Source organism: Netta rufina (genome assembly GCF_964035555.1).
Source record: "Netta rufina genome assembly, chromosome: 1".
NCBI lineage: Eukaryota > Metazoa > Chordata > Aves > Anseriformes > Anatidae > Netta > Netta rufina.
In genome coordinates this window covers 21,826,597-21,843,648 of record NC_140123.1, presented here as the reverse complement: position 1 = coordinate 21,843,648, position 17,052 = coordinate 21,826,597, and the positions used below count along the sequence as shown (strand labels likewise).

Here is a 17,052-nt window from a genome sequence, read left to right as displayed (position 1 = left end):
GTATCTCGCCACAGGGACACCCAGGCTTGCTTTATGATTACCATTTTAATAAATTCAGTCAGCCTCCCTTTTCAGGGAGAAAAAAAAACAGTTCCTTGCCTGGCTTCAGTTAATCAGTCTAAGCAATTTACTGTCAGAGCACACATCTTCAAAAGATTTATTTTAATTCACATAACAGAGGCGGATTTCTGAAACCAAACAAAACCTCAGCTCTTTTGGCTATCCTGCGCAGGGCTCAGTTAGCAGTGACCATTTATGATTCAACACAAGTTTTGTTTTTTGCCTTAATTTTTTGCTGTCTCTTGTAAGAATCAAAATAGAGAAGAGTGTGTATTAAACAGCTTTCAAAAGCTGGGGATGAAAAAGGAGTAAATGAACTACTGGAGAACCCAGGAATCTGTACCTGCGACTTACCCAGAATGTCTGTATCCTTTAAATATGCATTTACTCCAACGTGTTCTGCAGCATAAGGCAGGGCTCAGCTCAGCACAAGGGAGTTTTTCCTTCAAGTTACATGTATATGAGAAAAACGTTTATGAATACTAACAGGAAAATATATACTAAGGAGCACATAGGGGCAGGTACAGCCCCTCTGCAAAACAGGGCTGCAGAGCCATGTGGTCGTGGCTGTAGTGAAGCAGGAAGGTGGAGGCAAGCTGTGCCAGCTGATGCCTGAGAGTAGGACAGAGGAGAAGAAAAACACAATCTCTGAGCCCTTCCCAAAGCTTCCCCACCAAAATGCCCTATAGAGGAGGGAATTATGCAGAAAAACAGGAAAACAGAGGTGCGCAGGGTGCAGATGCATGGTATTTTGGCAAGCACGGCTGTGCAGGAGGCTAATCACAGATTTAGTAATACGGCTTTGGAAAAACTGCTGTCCCACCCTCTGGAACTGTTCCATAACCAAGAGCCCCAGGCTTTGCATAAAACTAGCAGTATCAATAATAAATTCCTGATGATCTTGTTTGGCCCTTGAAATGTTTTGGACAAAGTATCGAGAATGAGAGCTCCAGTTTAGAAAGCAGCAAGATGCTCACCATGTGCCACTGCAAGATCCGTCCTCTGCTCACAGCCAGCAGGGATGAGCCCCCTAGCAGATGCAGGGTGCTCCAGCAGCTCACTGCTTCCTTCCCAGAAACGAATGATGGAGTTTCAGTGGAAATAAGCACCAGAGCCTTGAGTGTCCAGGTGAGCACTGTCATCCAGCTAAGGGCATTCTCACTGCCAGCCATCACTAACAGCTAACTGTACGCTAAGCAAATGGCAACAGGGCCAGACCTACCCAAAAGACAGAAAGACTGGAGCCAGTTTTCCACATCCTCAGGGGACAGTCAAACCCTTGGTCCCCCAGAAATCAGTTCTGAGTGTGAAGAAAGCTTCCCAGCAGCATCTTGAGTCTTGCAAGAGCATGTTGATAGCACCTGTGCTGGTGCTGGTGCTGTTCATGAACCAGGGAAAGCAATCCCTCCCTCCACCACCCTTCCTCCTTCTCATTCACTTCCACTTTGAATTCTCTGTGCCATGAATTATCTGTGGTTTGGCATGAGGACGAGCAGAACAGGCCTTGATTTGGCACAAAAGAAGATAGAGTGACTTTGCTAACTAGTTTGGGAAACTAAATGTCAAATGGGGAAAAAAAAAAAAAAAGCCAGATGTAGATTTAAGAAGGAAAAAAAAAATCCACAAGTAAATAAATGACTAAGAATCTTGTTGGGGTAGGCAGAGGATGATGTGCATCAGACAAAACAGAAAGAAGAAAGTTATTATTTAATGAACTTATTCTGATAGCATCTTTCAGATAATTAAGACTGCAGTCCCAACTGTGATAGGCACTGTATAAAAACACAGCCCCTGGACTATTACAGGGTAAACAGACGAGACAAAGGACAAGGCGAGCGAGTACAATGAGCCCCCAGAAAGATCAAGTTAATTGAGAACAAACAGCATGAGAAGGCTGCACTATTTCTTGGCAGACTAAATTTAATTAGAAAGGCATGAAGTAAAACAAACATCAAGCTTAAACTTAACAGAATTAAATAAAGGGTAGAGAGGAGGAATGCAAATACTCCGCTCTGAAATATCTTGCCTTCATGCAGGTAGTTTTTATCACAGTGAGGAGGATTATTAACTTTATTGCTCCTACTAACATTGCTGAAAATTATCTGTCTTGTGGGGACGGTTCTCAGAGAGGCAACAGGAGCTCCCTGCAGCCCGGGCCTCTGAACAGCTCTCCTCCAACACGTATTGTAGGGTCTGAGGATGAAAAATAGTATCTCCAGGATTTTTATCTGCCAAAACTTCACCCCACAGGCATTCAAATACCACACTTGATTTCCAGACCATCAAAAGACTCACATAAAACTTTCTTTTTTTCCCTCCTTATTGTGGAATTTTACACTCTCCACAACTGGGTACTGTATAATTTCAATTATTTGTTTCAAGAGCATCAAACCGAGATCTGGTTTTGTTAGGCACTCTACTGCTATACTGGATGGCAATCCCCATTCCCAAAATGCTCACAACTGTAAAGGCACAAAGAATGAACGAAATCCAGAAGTGAACTAAAGGACTAAAGGATGGAAAAAGGAGGAGCCGTTTGCACAGCACAGGTGAACCTACACATCTCAGCCCGGCTGTTAACACCGTCTACCACCTACATGGTAATTCGGATAATGGCAGGTTTCCATAGCCATTACTGCAGACAAGGTGTTTAAATGAGAATATGGTAATGTGAGTGAATTTCTGATTTTGTGAATTGATTAGTGAAATTTTTTGGTTTCACAGACAATTCAGTCAGCCCCTTCTCAGACCTCATTGCTCTCTGCGGCTGCCTGAAAGGAAGGTGTGGGGAGCTGGGGGTCAGCCTCTGCTCACAGATAATAGGACCAGAAGGAATGGCCTCAAGTTGCACCAGGGGAGGTTCAGGTTGGCAATGAGGAGACATTTCTGCTCAGAAAGAGCAGTCAGGCACTGGGACGGGTTGCCCAGGGAGGTGGTGGAGTCACCGTCCCTGGGGGTGTTCAAGGAGAGGTTGGACGTGGTGCTTGGGGACATGGTTTAGTGGGTGACATTGGTAGTAAGGAGATGGTTGGACCAGGTGATCTTGGAGGGCTTTTCCAACCAAGGCACACAAAATGAAAAAAAAAATAATCAATTTTCCTGCGAGCGGGCAGGGTGACGAGGCCTCCCTCAGGGCTGCTTCCTGCGGGCTCGAACCCACAGGCCTGAGGGGAGGGCGGGCAGGGGGCGGGCAGGCGCAGGCGTGGAGGGTGGAGGAAGAGGAAGAGGAGGAGGAGGAAGGGGAAGGGAAAGGGAAAGGGTGACGGGAAAGGGGAGGTGACCCCCGGGGTCCCGGCGGGCCGGGCCGCCAGGTAAGGGGTGCCCGTGGGGCCGGCACTGGGCTGCGGGTACCGGGCGCCGCGCACCGGGCCGCGCCGGTGCCGTTTTCCCCGAAAAGCGCCGTTTTCTCCCCAAAAAGCGCCCTTCTCGGCAGGGTTTTGGCGGATCTCAACGGCAGACGGGGAAGAAGGGCACGGGCAGGCGGCCGGCAGAGCCGGGCCGGCGGCTCCCGGGGCTATAGGGCTGCTGCCCGGCTGTAGGGGCGGCTGGTGAGGGGGGGTGAAGCCTTGGGACGCGGGGTAAATGGGATTTATTTATTATTTATTATGATTTATAACGCACCCAGGTGGTGCTGCTCCTCCGACAGCCTGCAGTGAGTGTCCTGCAGCTGCTCTGTGAAATCATCGTAATAATTGGGACCTTAGAGCAGCCTGACTGCACCCAGAGGGGGCTGCAGGAAAGCTGGGGAGGGATGCTGTCAGGGGGCGTAGCGGTAGGACGAGGGGGAATGGCTTTAAACTAAAAGAGGATAGATTTAGATTAGATATAAGGAGGAATTTTGTCCCTCAGAGGGTGCTGAGGCCCTGGCACAGGCTGCCCAGAGCAGCTGTGGATGCCCCATCCTTGGAGGTGCTTAAGGCCAGGCTGGATGGGGCTCTGGGTGGTTTGTATTGGCTTTGCTGCGGTTGCTAAATTTTAAGTCTGTTCCAGGCTGTGAAATTTCCCCATTTTTAGGCTAAGTTTGTTCCCAGGCAGGTCATTTTAGCTGTTCCTATTCCAAACTTTGCTTATACTTACAAGTAATGCCTTATGCTTGCTGAGTGTTTGCACCTTTCCACAGATACGTGTGTACAGACATACGTATTTATGTATGCACACGGAAACACATCTACATGGTGATATACACATGCATATATATGCTCACAGAGTGCAGTTACGTTCCTTCCTAGGCAAAAGAAGTCACGCTCTTCCCAGCTTACCAGGCAAAACACACTCTTGTTCCTGTATCATCTTCAGACTTCTCAGTCCTTGCAGCATTTTAACCACAGAATACCAAACCTGCAGATCATACTCCACAGTGTGCTCTTTGCATCTAAAGTTTTTGCAGCTGTTAAGAGAGCAGATAACTTCTGAGGCCTGGAACAAAATGGGAGTAGTGGTCAGGTGCACCAAGATTGCCAGGGAGATTTCACAAACCAGGCAGGAATGGGGAAAAATGATCATGGAAGGCGTGTTCAAAGAACAGTTTCACTAGTTTTCAGATTTCAAGCACTGGTGTATTTTGAGGCTTGTTTTGAAAGCATGCAGCTCCATGAGTACCGTGCCAGGATAGATGCCTGTAAAAATGCATTTAAATTTTGTTTACGGGGATCCTAGGCATATGAATTTGTTGCTTATCTTCTGTTCCGTGTATTGCAGAAAAGTCTTCCTTGTGCTTTTCAATTTTTCCCTCTTTCCTGCGAGCTTTTTTCAACATCATTCAGGAAGAAAAATCTCGGTATCAGGGTTTTTACTAGATGGTTCTGGTGAAATGTCTACAGTAAACTGCACTTTCCAAACAACTCATGCTGCTGAGGTGCATGTATTCTCCATGTAAGAAATCTAAAGTTTTGTTAACTGGAAAAAAATCAGCTCAGCTCATTATAAACAGGATTATGCCACACCAAATTTAGTGTTTTTGGAAAGAGTAATCGATACTTTAAATGCCTGATAAAATGGTATTTTGAAGTTCCAAACCCATGCAAAACACAGCAGCAGAGTAGATGTTGGGAAGGCTGAGTGCTTAGGGTAAGTCTGAAGCAACGTGGCTTGAATAGTACTTTACATAGAGGAGTACCAGAAGCAAAAAGGAAGTCCTAGTGTTGCATGTTTCATGAAAAAAAAAAAAAAATCTGGACTGAAAATACATGACTTTAAAAGTGTGACAAGCCTTTTTATTTGACAAAAACTTCTCCCTTGTAACCATTAGCTAATTTCTCTGCACAGACAAGAGCTGCGTCAGAGAAGAAAGGAACTAGTTGTTCTGGAGTCTTCAAAGCTTAAATGTTAAAATACTAAATATAACATCAATTCTACACATTCTGTTCCTTTGTAACATTTTCTGTTTTGAAGCTCCCTTTGTTATTGTAAAATTACTGTTGATTGCTTGTTCTGTGTAACAATGCGATACATCCTTTTCAGAGTGGTTTAATGGATGGCTGTTTAGTGGAGTTAGGTCTAATGACAAGTAGAAGAATCTGACTGATGAAGTTAACTTGTTTTTTTCTTCTTCCCTGCTTCCTCAGAATGACCACCTTTTGTGTGATGAAATTTTTATGTCACGCAACCAGAAATGAGAATGGATATGCAAAAAGATTCTTTGGTACTCTCCTGACACGGACAGCACAAAAGGGAGTCATTTCTCCATTCTGCATGGTGGTACCCGACCCTGGAAAGACAACAGTGTTTGGACTTGCTCAGCCGTTTTGTACAGCTGAAAAATCTCACAGAGAACCAAAACAGAAAGCAGCGTTTGGAAGTGTTGGGCGAAGAATTCCGTATCGGATTTTGCACGTCCTCAACCAGGACGGAGAGAGCTTAGGAAATATGCACCGAGCGGATGCACTCAGACTTATGGATCAGCATGGCCTGAAACTTGTTCTGCTTCGTGAGAATGTCGAACCTCCTGTGTACAGGCTAATGACTGGGCAGCAGATTCATGAAGAGCAGCTTAAGCGTGCAGAGAAGAAAAAAGCAAGTTCAAAAGCAGGTACGTACATTGTTAACGTTACAACAACGAGCACTGAAAAATGTTGTTCTAAAAGTGGTTTCAGCAGATTAAATCCTCTTACTTGCATTTGTGTAAACCCAAAGCAATGCCACTGCAGTCCATGCTATTAAGGATTTGCACTAGTGAAAATAAAATTTTGGATTAGTCTTCTCCAGAGAAGCCTTCTATTTTTTTTCTCAGGATTTACTATTTTGGCATCAGCTGATTTTTTGTTTGTTTGTTTTATTTCAATATCTATTATTAATACAACTAGATTCTGGTTTTGTAAGACTCGCTGAATTTCTGTTCTTAATTAAGGCATAAATGACAGTTTGTAAAAACTATGTGCACCAGATACACAAATTTAGTTTCATCACCAGGAATTGCGAAACTTTCTCTTCCTGGCCTGCTTCTAGGAGGAGAAAGTCTGGAGCCCTTCCATTTACGGAATAACAGAACAACTTTTTTAGTCTTGAACACTTTGGAAACTTTTGTATCTTAAGTTCGTCTGCTCCAGCAGTTTAACAAACTGAGTTTGGGAAGAGTTTTAGAAAAAATATCTGACTTTGTCTTTTGTTACCCACAGGTTAAAGAAGGGATTTGTGCTTTGGTAGTGATTGCTGTGGTAGTGATTTTTTTTTGTTCCAAAAGGTACAGAAAGATTATTCACATAGTAACTATTTTGCAGAATCCTTAAGGAGGAAGAGACCAACTTGTTTAAATGTATTACAAGGTCTTGTACTTCCACTTTAATATCATACTTTACCGTGTAAGAAAATGGGCTTGAGATGAATAGGTGCCTAGTTTTAAGGCTTTCACACTCAGCTACATCACGAGCAAACTATAGGAATTTGTACACTTAAAGTCCAGATCCAGTGCTCACCTATTTGTCTGTTAGGCCTGCACTGTGGGTGGTACGAACAAAATTGCAGTTGAAATAAAAACACTTGAATGTTCTGACCCTGAAGAGACATTCCTGTGTGCCCCAAACATGCAGCCACTTTTCGTGTTACAGCAGTGAGTGTGAGGTATCAATTTAGCCAATGCCACAATGAGACTGGGAACTCTGAGAAATCAACACGGGGAAGGGAGTTAAGCAAAACACCACAGGTTATTGAAAGAAAGCAATGCAGGTTTGTCATGCTACACCAACACAATCTTAGTTCTGTTTTAAACAGGGCTAGTTCAGAAGGAGTTATCCTTTTCTTCAGCTATTGCTAAGAACGACTTGGAGACCAAGACTAAGCAGATAGCACACTGGATTGAAAAGAAGTACCACGTTAAAGTTACCATCCGCCAAGCAAAGGACAGCAATACAGACATGGTAAGTGGACAATTTCATTACACAGGTGTACTGGTATTAAGTTCCCCTCTACAGAGCTGCTTTCTTCTTTTAACGTATTGTTCACTGCTAAAATAAGTGTAGGTCCCATGAAAGCAGTGGTTGCTACATCTATTCAAACACTGCAATCCTGTATACACAATTCTAGTACTACACTTTGTTAAGAATGCCAGTATAATATTGGTCTTGACAGCAGAATTTAAGCAGTTCCTATTTCTTTTCAGCACTGCCTTAACTGGGCTGGTAAAATTCTCCCATCTATACCTTAAGCCAGCTCACATACTGAGATATTGCAGTAAGCTTTTTAATAGATTCTATTTTAGCTGGATTATTTCAATAACTTAACTGCACTTTCAAAGACTCATTTGTGCATCCCGTGGCTAAGGTTAGTTTTCCATTGCTGTGTTCAAAGCTACTGGAATGGCAATCGAGTAGTATAACTGCAGGGCCTTCTCATTTGTCACCTGCACAAATGGCTTTTTTCCAAAGACTTTTTTTTTCCTTTTAACATGTGCAATGAATTGGTAAATTGCTGGGAAAAAAAAAAAAGAAAAAAAAAGTGATGCCACTTCACTCAAAAGGAGCAAAACATTTTTGTAGGAAGCTGAATTTACAGGGAAAGGGTATCATGTGGAAGAATTGGATAGGGGAGGGAACACTTCATGGCAGTCCACATTTAGGTTTTCCTTAAATTTAAAAAACTTAACTATGAGCTGAGAGTTCATCTTGATAAATTAAACTGCTCAAACTAGGGCTAACAAAACAGTCTAAATGTTTTTCTACCCGTGTTTGTGCATTTTACCCAATTTCTCCCCTTCTTTTCAGTTCATCCTTTTTGATCGGATTTTGGAGACTGTGTCTGACAAAGCCACTTACCTTTCCAAGCCAAAAGCTATTAAAGAAGGAACAGGTACCTGTATTTTGAGACACATGTCTGACAAAGAGTTGCAAGCACACCAGAAGGCGGAAAAGCAGAAAAACAGTACAGTAAACCAAGATGGAAATGAAGATCAGAAGTCAAGTGGGGTGTCTCAGTGACTTTATGAAGAGGTATAAACAATATTAATTTCTTATTTAAGAAAAAAAAAATAATAAAGTGTTTTTTGTTGAGCTTTGCACTGGTCATTCCACGAAGAAAACTGTCTCAATTAACCTTTACTGCAGAGTCAGAATTTCAACAGTTGGTATTTCATTTTCCATGGGTTTATCCACTGTCTTGCTCTCTGTCACAGCCACACCTTTTCCTGGCTGCGTTTTAGGAGGAATGTATCCGCTCAGACGAGAGGCTAAGCTCCTCTTAGGGCGAGAACGCTTTGTCTGGCAGAAATAAATACAGAATTAGCAACATATATATGGTGCCAAGACTAATGATGGAGGTAGAAGAAAAAACAATGAAAAGGCTAGCACTACTTCTAAAGGAACTTCCAAAAGATCAAGAATCCCTCTAATTAAATAGATAGCTGACCTGTTTTCCCACTTGAAATCACATTCTAAAACACTTAATATTAACACTCCTCTGTGAGGTGGCAGGATATGGATGAGAGGATTTCTTTAAGAGTACAACTTACTTTTAATTTCAGCTTTCTCTTTTCAGGATCGTGGTCAACCATGTGCCTTGCTAGGCTCTGCTGCAGTTGCAAAAGAAAAAGAAAGTTTAATTTCAGATCATGTAATTCAGATTAGGGCAGTGTAAAGATACATACCTTCATTGCAAACACTTTTCCGCAGCCTGGATGATCACAAGAGAATGGCTTTTTTTCCTCATGAAACGAGAGAATATGGCTTTGAAGGTTAAATAAAGTTGTGTAAGTTCTCCCACATCCTTCTCTTGGGCAGCGGCAGACTTCCCTCTCCACAGCATGTGTTTTTTGATGCTGCTTGAGGTAGTCCTTGCGTTTAAAAGTTTTTGAACACTCACTGCAAACTATTGGCTCTGAGGAGGAGTAGAGGGGAAAGACATAGAAGCAAAATACAAGTTAATAGCTTCTTACAGGAGCTTAGAATTAAACCCTAGAATCAAACCTCTACCACTAAGCTAAAACTCACATGAAGTAGGGAACTCAGATCACCACAACATGAGTTATCTAGATCCCAGATCCAACATTATACAAATCCTCATTAACTGGATCACAAAGCAAAGTTAGCATACTGAGCAACACTTCCATCAATTAAAGGTCTAGCCAGCCTAACAACATTCTACCAAGAGAGTGCTAGTGAACAAGTTTGTCTAGGTACAATGATGAGGGGGCAAGTTAAACAAGGGACTAATTTTCAAATGAGCATTTTGTTTCCTAATCATTCAAAACTAAGTTTGGTTTACTGAAGCATTTGGAGTTTACCTGTATGACTTTCTTTATTATGTTTCAGAAGCTCAGTCCACGTTCTTCCAATATATGAGCAGTTTTCTTTCTTGCATGCATAGCCTGTTCGAGACAACAGCTGTTTACAATCACAAAGGGTCTGGCAAACAATCCACTTTTGTAAGGGCAAACTCCACCCTTAGTGTTTGAAAATCAGAGGCAAACATTCTTCATCTCCTCCCATACTGCACGGCAGGACAGAAGGCCACAGACACAAGTTGTTCAGAGAGGCTGTGGAATCCCTGCCCTTGCAGGCATTCGAAACCTGACTGGATGCAGCCCTGAGCAAGCTGGTCTAACCAAGCGTGGATTTGGACCAGATGACTTCCAGAGGTCTTTTCCAATCTAAACAACTTTATGAAGCTCTACCTCTTCTTGTCTTCAGAAAAACTACTTTCTCATCAGCCATACACTTTCATTCAGGTATATAACTAATAACGTATTTCCATATAAATATTTGTATTGAGTATTAAAAAACAGAAGAACTTTACCATATAGTAATACTCAAGCCTAAAGAGACCATCGTGTTATCAAACAGACAGGATGGCTTTTAAATGAACCACAGAAAGCCAATACAGACCTTTTCAGTCAAAGAACTGTAAGCAAATCCCTGCTTTAAGAAAGGAATGCAGTACAAGTCATAGCTTCTTGGATATTCTTCCTAGCCACAGTTTTTTACTAGCACTGGAAAGCAAGTTAGCTGACAGGAGTACTAAAAGAATGGATAGTAGTGTAGCAGAATTAGCTCTAGCACCTGTATGACCACCTCCTGACAATTCCACTTAATACCTTTCACATAAATACATTAATAACTTTAAATATGCAAGCCTGTGTGGTTTTACCAAGGTTACATGAGAAATCTGTGGCAGAACTGGGAATTGTTCCTAACCAATAGGATCAAAACAGGCTAGCGGCTTAACCATTAGCCCATATCTTCTCTCCAGGAGATGGGTTATTGACAAGGAAGCATATCAGGAGAAAATAAATAACTGAAAGGCATCCTGAGCTCAGTTCAGCCTGCCACCAGTACATCACAACTGAATGCTGCAGCGTCCTGCAATTGTAGCCCTGCTGACCATTCAGAACAGGTATTCTTACTTTGTCTGTCTGGATCACTAGGCCCAGAGTACTTTTACATCCGTGCATACCATCCACACCAGAAAAAGTCCTTTTTATTCTGCTAAAACATAATAGCAGCAAGAGGAAAAACTGGATTACCTTCATGTATCTTCTCGTGCCGTTTTAGTCTACTTGGAGTAGAAAAGCTCTTTCCACATCCTTCATGACTACATCTAGGTATAAAGTATGCTGGTTTAATTTCTTGCACTGCATCCACGTATTTTTTGTTAAGTCAGGCACAAAGTGTGCCAAATAACCCAAGTTTCCCCTTGCCCAGAGATTTGTTCCATTTCCCCCCTTGTAAAAGTAAATTACATACAGCTTCCCTTGTATACAGCATATTAAGCTTTAGCTAAAGAATCAAGCTTCATATCCTTCATACTCCAGCTCTCCAAATATAGAGATAGGAAGTGGAAGGTTTAAGAGATTTGTACAAATCTAGCAGTCAGGGCAGTAGCAGAGCAGCAACAGCATATTGTACTGGTGACCCAGCCACACTACTGCACTTAAGTGGAACACTCCTGTGAAGTGTGTCCCACTTGTAAGAAACACAAGATTCTTTCAGCAGATTTGTACCAACGTGTGATGCAAATAATGGAGTTGCAATGCAGTGTCTCAGACTGGTGTCCAAGGCTCTCACCTTTTTTTAAGCCACTGCTCAGTTCAGCGTTAGCCAAGTTCCTACTTTTCACTGGAAAACAGAGGTAACTGCATTTTTCATTACTGTGCAATATTTTATGTTTGTGTTTCAGACTGTGTGAATTCAAGACTAGTTTGTTTTTCCTGTGAACCTGTAATAAATACTAACATAATACGTGGAAAGTTGAAGTTACAGTGCACCATGATGGTTGCTCAAAGCAGACTACTGAGCAAACAACCAACACAAGAAATGTACTGGCAATCACACCTACATTCATGCAAGTTTTTTCAGGTATTAAATGCCACATCAATGAAAAGGTTGGGAGGAGGCACATGTTTTCATCTATATCATTTAAATGGAATTCTAAAGTTTATCAGTAAAATTATTCACCTACTTGAAGGGAGGTTCATTGGTGTGGTGACACTGGTGCACTTTAAGTTGCTGATGTTTCTTGAAAGACTTGTTACAGCCTTCAAAGTCGCACTATTTAGGAAATTAAGTTGTCATTAGAGGCCAAACAATGACAGAGCCCAGTCCACCTGTGTTTGCTGAAATCCCAACTGCAGTATTTGGACACATACAAGTTCTGTGTAATAACAAGTTCAAGAATCTCAATGGACATCCCACGAGGAGCTTGCTTAGCCTTTGTTTTGCAGTACCAAAGGTAGTTACTCACCACATACTGCTTCTGCTGATTTTCATGCTTGCGTTGAATGTGTTTCTTCAGGTTTGATTTTGTCCCGAATTTCTGATTGCACCCATCAGCCGTGCACCTGCAAATAAACTAAATCATTATCACTCACAGGAGGAAGAGCCACCAAAATTCATAGCCCAAATGTGAAAATTTGGCTTAAAGACATGAAAAGCCTGAGGTTGTTACCATTAAAAGCCACTGGCAAACATGGTAAGAGGAAAGGATTTTAGTAAAATATATAGGATTTTTTAAATCTTAGTCCATGGCATGCAGTTATTCATTGCTAAATCATATGGGTTGATTGCTTTTCCTTCATTTCCTCTCCCTTTGAGGCAGAGATCTGCCTACTCCCGTACCCCCCCCCCCCGGCTCCCTCAGGATCCCTGTGCCTCAAAAACCCCAAAATCCCCCCCAAAAACACCCTTGGTCCTTACTCAAAGGGCTTTTCCCCGCTGTGCGTGAGGAGGTGCCGAGCCCGGTGGAACTCCCTGGTGAAGCCCTTCCCGCAGCCTTCATGCCCGCAGACGTACGGCCTCTGCAAGACACCACCGGGGATGGCACCGGGGACAGGGACGGCACCGGGACACCCCCCACACCCCACCACCACCCCCGGGGACCCGGCAGGGGGCTCCTCACCTCGCCCGTGTGCCGGCAGAGGTGCGCGTCCAGCCGCCAGCCCTTGCTGAAGGCGGCGTCGCAGCCGGGGAAGGAGCAGATGAACGGGCGGGTGCTGCTGGGGGAGGCGGCGGGCGCGCTCCCGATGCTGCTGCTGCCACCGGGCGGGGACGGGCACGGGCACGGGCACGGGGACGCGCCCGCCGCCGCCGCCGCTCCCTCCACGGCCATGCGGGAGGGTCACGTGAGCGCGCCGCCGCGGCCGGGCGACGAAATGGCCGCGGCGCCGCGCGCGTGCGCGATCTGTCACTAGGGCGGGCGGGCGGGGGGAGCCATGAGGGGGGCTCACAGAGAGGGGCACTCCCCTCTGCTGCACTCTTCCCACCAACTGCCCTTAATTTAGGTATTTTCAGCCCAAACGGAGGTGTCTCCGCTGTTCAGGACCTCATGGTGCCACTGGCTTGTTGCCCCTGTCTCCACGCAGCCCGAGGTCACCCCTTCAGGAATCTGTGGGGCCGCACAGAGCTGGGGGGTTCTGAGACCTTGCGAAGCCATTTTCACATTTCCTAACTTGTGCAAAATGAATCGTCTGCTCTGATATATATTATTGGAGCCACCACCTGTGCTTTACTTCAGGAGGCGCTCCATGTCAGATACACCCCTACCCACCAAGTGTGAGGGACAAGGGGCAGAGAACCAAGACAGGATAGTGACAAGGGAGCCCACCTGGGGGGGAAAACTCCCAGTCATTGAATTATTCAGGTTGGACAAACCCTCCAAGATGATCTGATCCAACCATCCCCCTACCACCACTGTCACCCACCAAACCACGTCCCCAAGCACCACGTCCAACCTCTCCTTGAACACCCCCAGGGACGGTGACTCCACCACCTCCCTGGGCAACCCGTCCCAGTGCCTGACTGCTCTTTCTGAGCAGAAATGTCTCCTCATTGCCAACCTGAACCTCCCCTGGCGCAACATGAGTCCTATCACTAGTTGAGGGAAGCTGCTGGGCAGAGCAAGCAGTCCCTGCCCAAATTCCCACGGCCCTGAGGGACCGATCTGAGCCTGGTCACCTGCCACAGGATTGAGCAGAGGGCTGAATCTATCAGTCAGAGCCTCAAAAGCAATGGCAAGAAATGCAACTTATTTTCACCTTGTTTTAGGAAGGGAAGTCAGTCTGAAAACATCTCAGTTTTTAACAAGTACTAGCCCAAATACTTGGAAGTAAAAGCTGACACCTTTTTTTTTTTTTTTTTTTTTTTTTGGTCTCAGGTTTACAATGAAAAAATTGGAAAAAAAAAAAAAAGTTACAAATCTTCCTTTTTGAGACTTTGCCTGTTAAAACATGCTATTACTTCAGTCTAACACACATGAAGAAATAACATGCAAGGAAGAAAATGTCTACTTTGGAAAATGTCGCTACTGGCTACACAGAAAGCAAATATTCATCACGTTGTGGGTGGCTTTTGTTTGTTTCTTTGTTTGTTTTTTTGTTGCTGTTTTTTTCCTACATAATACTTTACAGCATTTTGTGAGCAATACATATACAATAGACTTTGAAACACAGTCCTTGGCCAGCTCTTTCTGGAGAGGCTGGTCACCCCAGTTAGAGATTTCAGCAGAGTCCTCTGGGAATTTTCATCCTATTTTGGATATATGTAAAGAGAAAGATGCCAGTCCTGAGGGATTTTCACTGTGTTATGCTGTTTATGTTTTCTGAGGTGACTACACAGGGAGGATTTTGAAGAGTCCTTCAGAAGAGCTGGAAAGAGCAGTGGGTTCCCACTGAGGTTTGATCTCACGTCGGAGAGATCTTCTACAGTTCCCAGCTTTGGAGACTTCTAGTAGGTAAAAAAGTGTAGTGGAGAAAAGAACATCTGAAGATGCAAATTTCCAACACGAGGACCACTTTCCCACTGATAAATGTTAATAATCTGCAAGCTGAAAAGAGGCAAAACCAACCAAAGAAAGAAAAACAAACAGAATTGAGGTAGTTCTTCCCCTCAAGAAAAAAACATCACACAACTCCCCTTCCCACACACACACACATCCCAGAGGGTAGTAATCCCTCAGACTGATTAAAACTATTCCTCTAAGCCATCACAATCTAGCCAGAATTAAGCAGCAATCTCAGAAAGACTGCACGTGGGGCTGGGGATATCTATTTTCCTCCAAAGTGAAATGCCTTCAGAGTGAATGCCATTCTGCAGTAGTCAGTCATACTGACTTTATGTCTGACAAGAGTCATTTCTCTTTATGTTGAACCATTGAAGTCCAAAGATTTTATGTTTCTTTATGAAAATTGCACAGAAATTGTTTCACTGTGTATTAAAACGATAGGTATTTTAAATGTGCTTGCAGAGTAGCTCTGGAATTGCAGGAATGATTCCCCCACATGAGGAAAAAAAAAAAAAAAAGTTAAAAAAAAAAGGTTTTCTGCTTTCCAGGGTAAGTGGACAAATGGTATTGAGTATTGGTAAGTGGACAAATGATATCAACAAAGCTGGCAAAGCTGGCAGGAGACTTTCTTCAGGTTGTGGAGAAGTTTCTCAGTTACGCAGCGTGACCTGTCCTGTGCAGGGGAGGATGGAAGCAGCATGGAGAAAGAAACTACTGAAACATTTCTTTAAAAGGTGAAACTTTGAGCTTGTTCTGAGCAGGAATGTGAAAATAGCACTGTAGCAGATGCGACAGCAACCTGTGGTAGTACAATCCATAAGCACTCCAATGGATTATGTGATTGCAAAAACAAAGGTGTAGGTTTCCCTGATCCACCTACAGGTAACACAATTCATCTTTGTAGGAAGAGAGCTTTGTGAATCCCAACAATATATTAGATCCTCTCTTGCAGAGAAAATAAGGACTTAGCCAAAAAGGACTTAAATGACTTTTTTTTTTCCACTCTAGGCCATAGATACCTGAAAACATAGAAGCAACAAAGTTTTTTGGTCATTATTCATTTTCCATAGTTGAGAAGGGAGTAGACCACTGTCTGATCATTTCCAAGATTGCGAGGAAGCTGTAAAAGGTAAAATTAATGTCTTGCAATCAAATGATTTGACTTTAACAGTGTATGGTATTTGCAGCTAATGGTGCTCAAAGTTCATGGAAAACCAGAAGAAATATTTCCTCCTACATAATTGTTCAGCTCATCTACTGCGTATTGCAGGACAAGGTGTCACAGATAATTCATTACTTGGCTGCAAAAGCTGTGAAAGAAGTTTTCATTCGTTTTTCCTGATTAGCTACAAGGTTTCAGGACAATTCTCTTTTTTGGCAATAGTGGTAATGCGTAGGAATGTTGAGACACATGCCCTCAGGATGATTTCCAGAGTTTTCAGCTGAATGGATGTCAAAATTACCCAGATGTTGATGCTCCTGGAAGACACTTAGTGTGAATGCCTTGAATGCCTTGTTGGAACTGTTGTGTCCTTCAAGGCTGACAAAGGGGGAGGTGATGAAGAGACTTCCAGTGAAGCCCTTCTCCTTACATCTTTCCCTCAGCGTGTTCATAAGTCTGAACACAAAAGCAGGTTTTGCTTCTCCTCAATTTTATGGCAGTGCATTAACTGGAAGGTACCATACAGGAACTGTGACCATTTTTGAAGGTTTCAGGCTTGATGAAAGGCAGAATTTGGATAATTTGAACAAAGAGTACTGCACGGTGAGTGGTCAGTAAAGCTCATGCTTCAGGAGCCTGGCTGCAGGAAATTAGCTATAGCACAATTTAAATTCCAGTTCTTGAAATTTCTTAAAAATGGTGGGATTAACTACGTATGCCTGTCCAAAATGTAGCAGTGAAAATACGTGTCTCCTTGTGCTATCAGGGACAAATTTGTCACTTGATACCAGACTTGAAGTTGATGCCAGGGAGAGAATAGAAAGGGCTGTTATTCTTCAGCATTTTCATCCCACGGGATTACTCAAAACACAAATGAAGGAAGACTAAAATGTTAAAAACAATCAAGAGAAAGCCCCAGAAAGCTGGCTGCTATCCCTCTTGGGGTGAAAGTGGATGAGAAGAGCGAGGGGCTGTTCACATTGAGCAGCATCAGCCCAGCTACGCTGGAAGTGCCTCCTGCATCCATTATATTGATTTAATCTTCTCTGTCTTTTTCCCCTGCTCCAGCCTATTTCTTCCTCACAACATCAGTTTTATTCTCTCCCCCATCAGAGCCTGGGCTCTTCCTC

At 43.5% G+C, this 17,052-nt stretch overlaps 2 protein-coding genes across 2 annotated transcripts; one reads left to right on the top strand and one right to left on the bottom strand.

Moving 5' to 3' along the window:
• Positions 1-3,286: 3,286 nt before the first annotated feature.
• MTIF3 (mitochondrial translational initiation factor 3) lies at positions 3,287-8,540 on the top strand. The gene is made up of 4 exons (XM_084305502.1): positions 3,287-3,371; positions 5,625-6,088; positions 7,267-7,412; positions 8,256-8,540. Exons 2-4 carry the CDS (start codon positions 5,626-5,628, stop codon positions 8,466-8,468), a joined length of 822 nt encoding a protein of 273 aa, XP_084161628.1. The 5' UTR covers positions 3,287-3,371; position 5,625; the 3' UTR covers positions 8,469-8,540.
• GTF3A (general transcription factor IIIA) lies at positions 8,453-13,089 on the bottom strand (the record flags this gene model as incomplete). The annotated part of the gene is made up of 9 exons (XM_084306298.1): positions 8,453-8,747; positions 8,999-9,058; positions 9,134-9,363; positions 9,770-9,853; positions 11,009-11,082; positions 11,944-12,032; positions 12,226-12,322; positions 12,678-12,778; positions 12,880-13,089. 9 exons carry the CDS (start codon positions 13,087-13,089, stop codon positions 8,586-8,588), a joined length of 1,107 nt encoding a protein of 368 aa, XP_084162424.1. The 3' UTR covers positions 8,453-8,585.
• Between the last annotated feature and the right edge of the window lie 3,963 nt (positions 13,090-17,052).

Bases quoted from the DNA above. Each gene is read 5' to 3' on its own strand.
- MTIF3 (XM_084305502.1), top strand. From the start codon at position 5,626: ATGACCACCTTTTGTGTGATGAAATTTTTATGTCACGCAACCAGAAAT. The intron at 6,089-7,266 runs GTACGTACATTG...TGTTTTAAACAG, and splicing joins AAAAGCAAGTTCAAAAGCAG to GGCTAGTTCAGAAGGAGTTA. The intron at 7,413-8,255 runs GTAAGTGGACAA...CCTTCTTTTCAG, and splicing joins AGGACAGCAATACAGACATG to TTCATCCTTTTTGATCGGAT.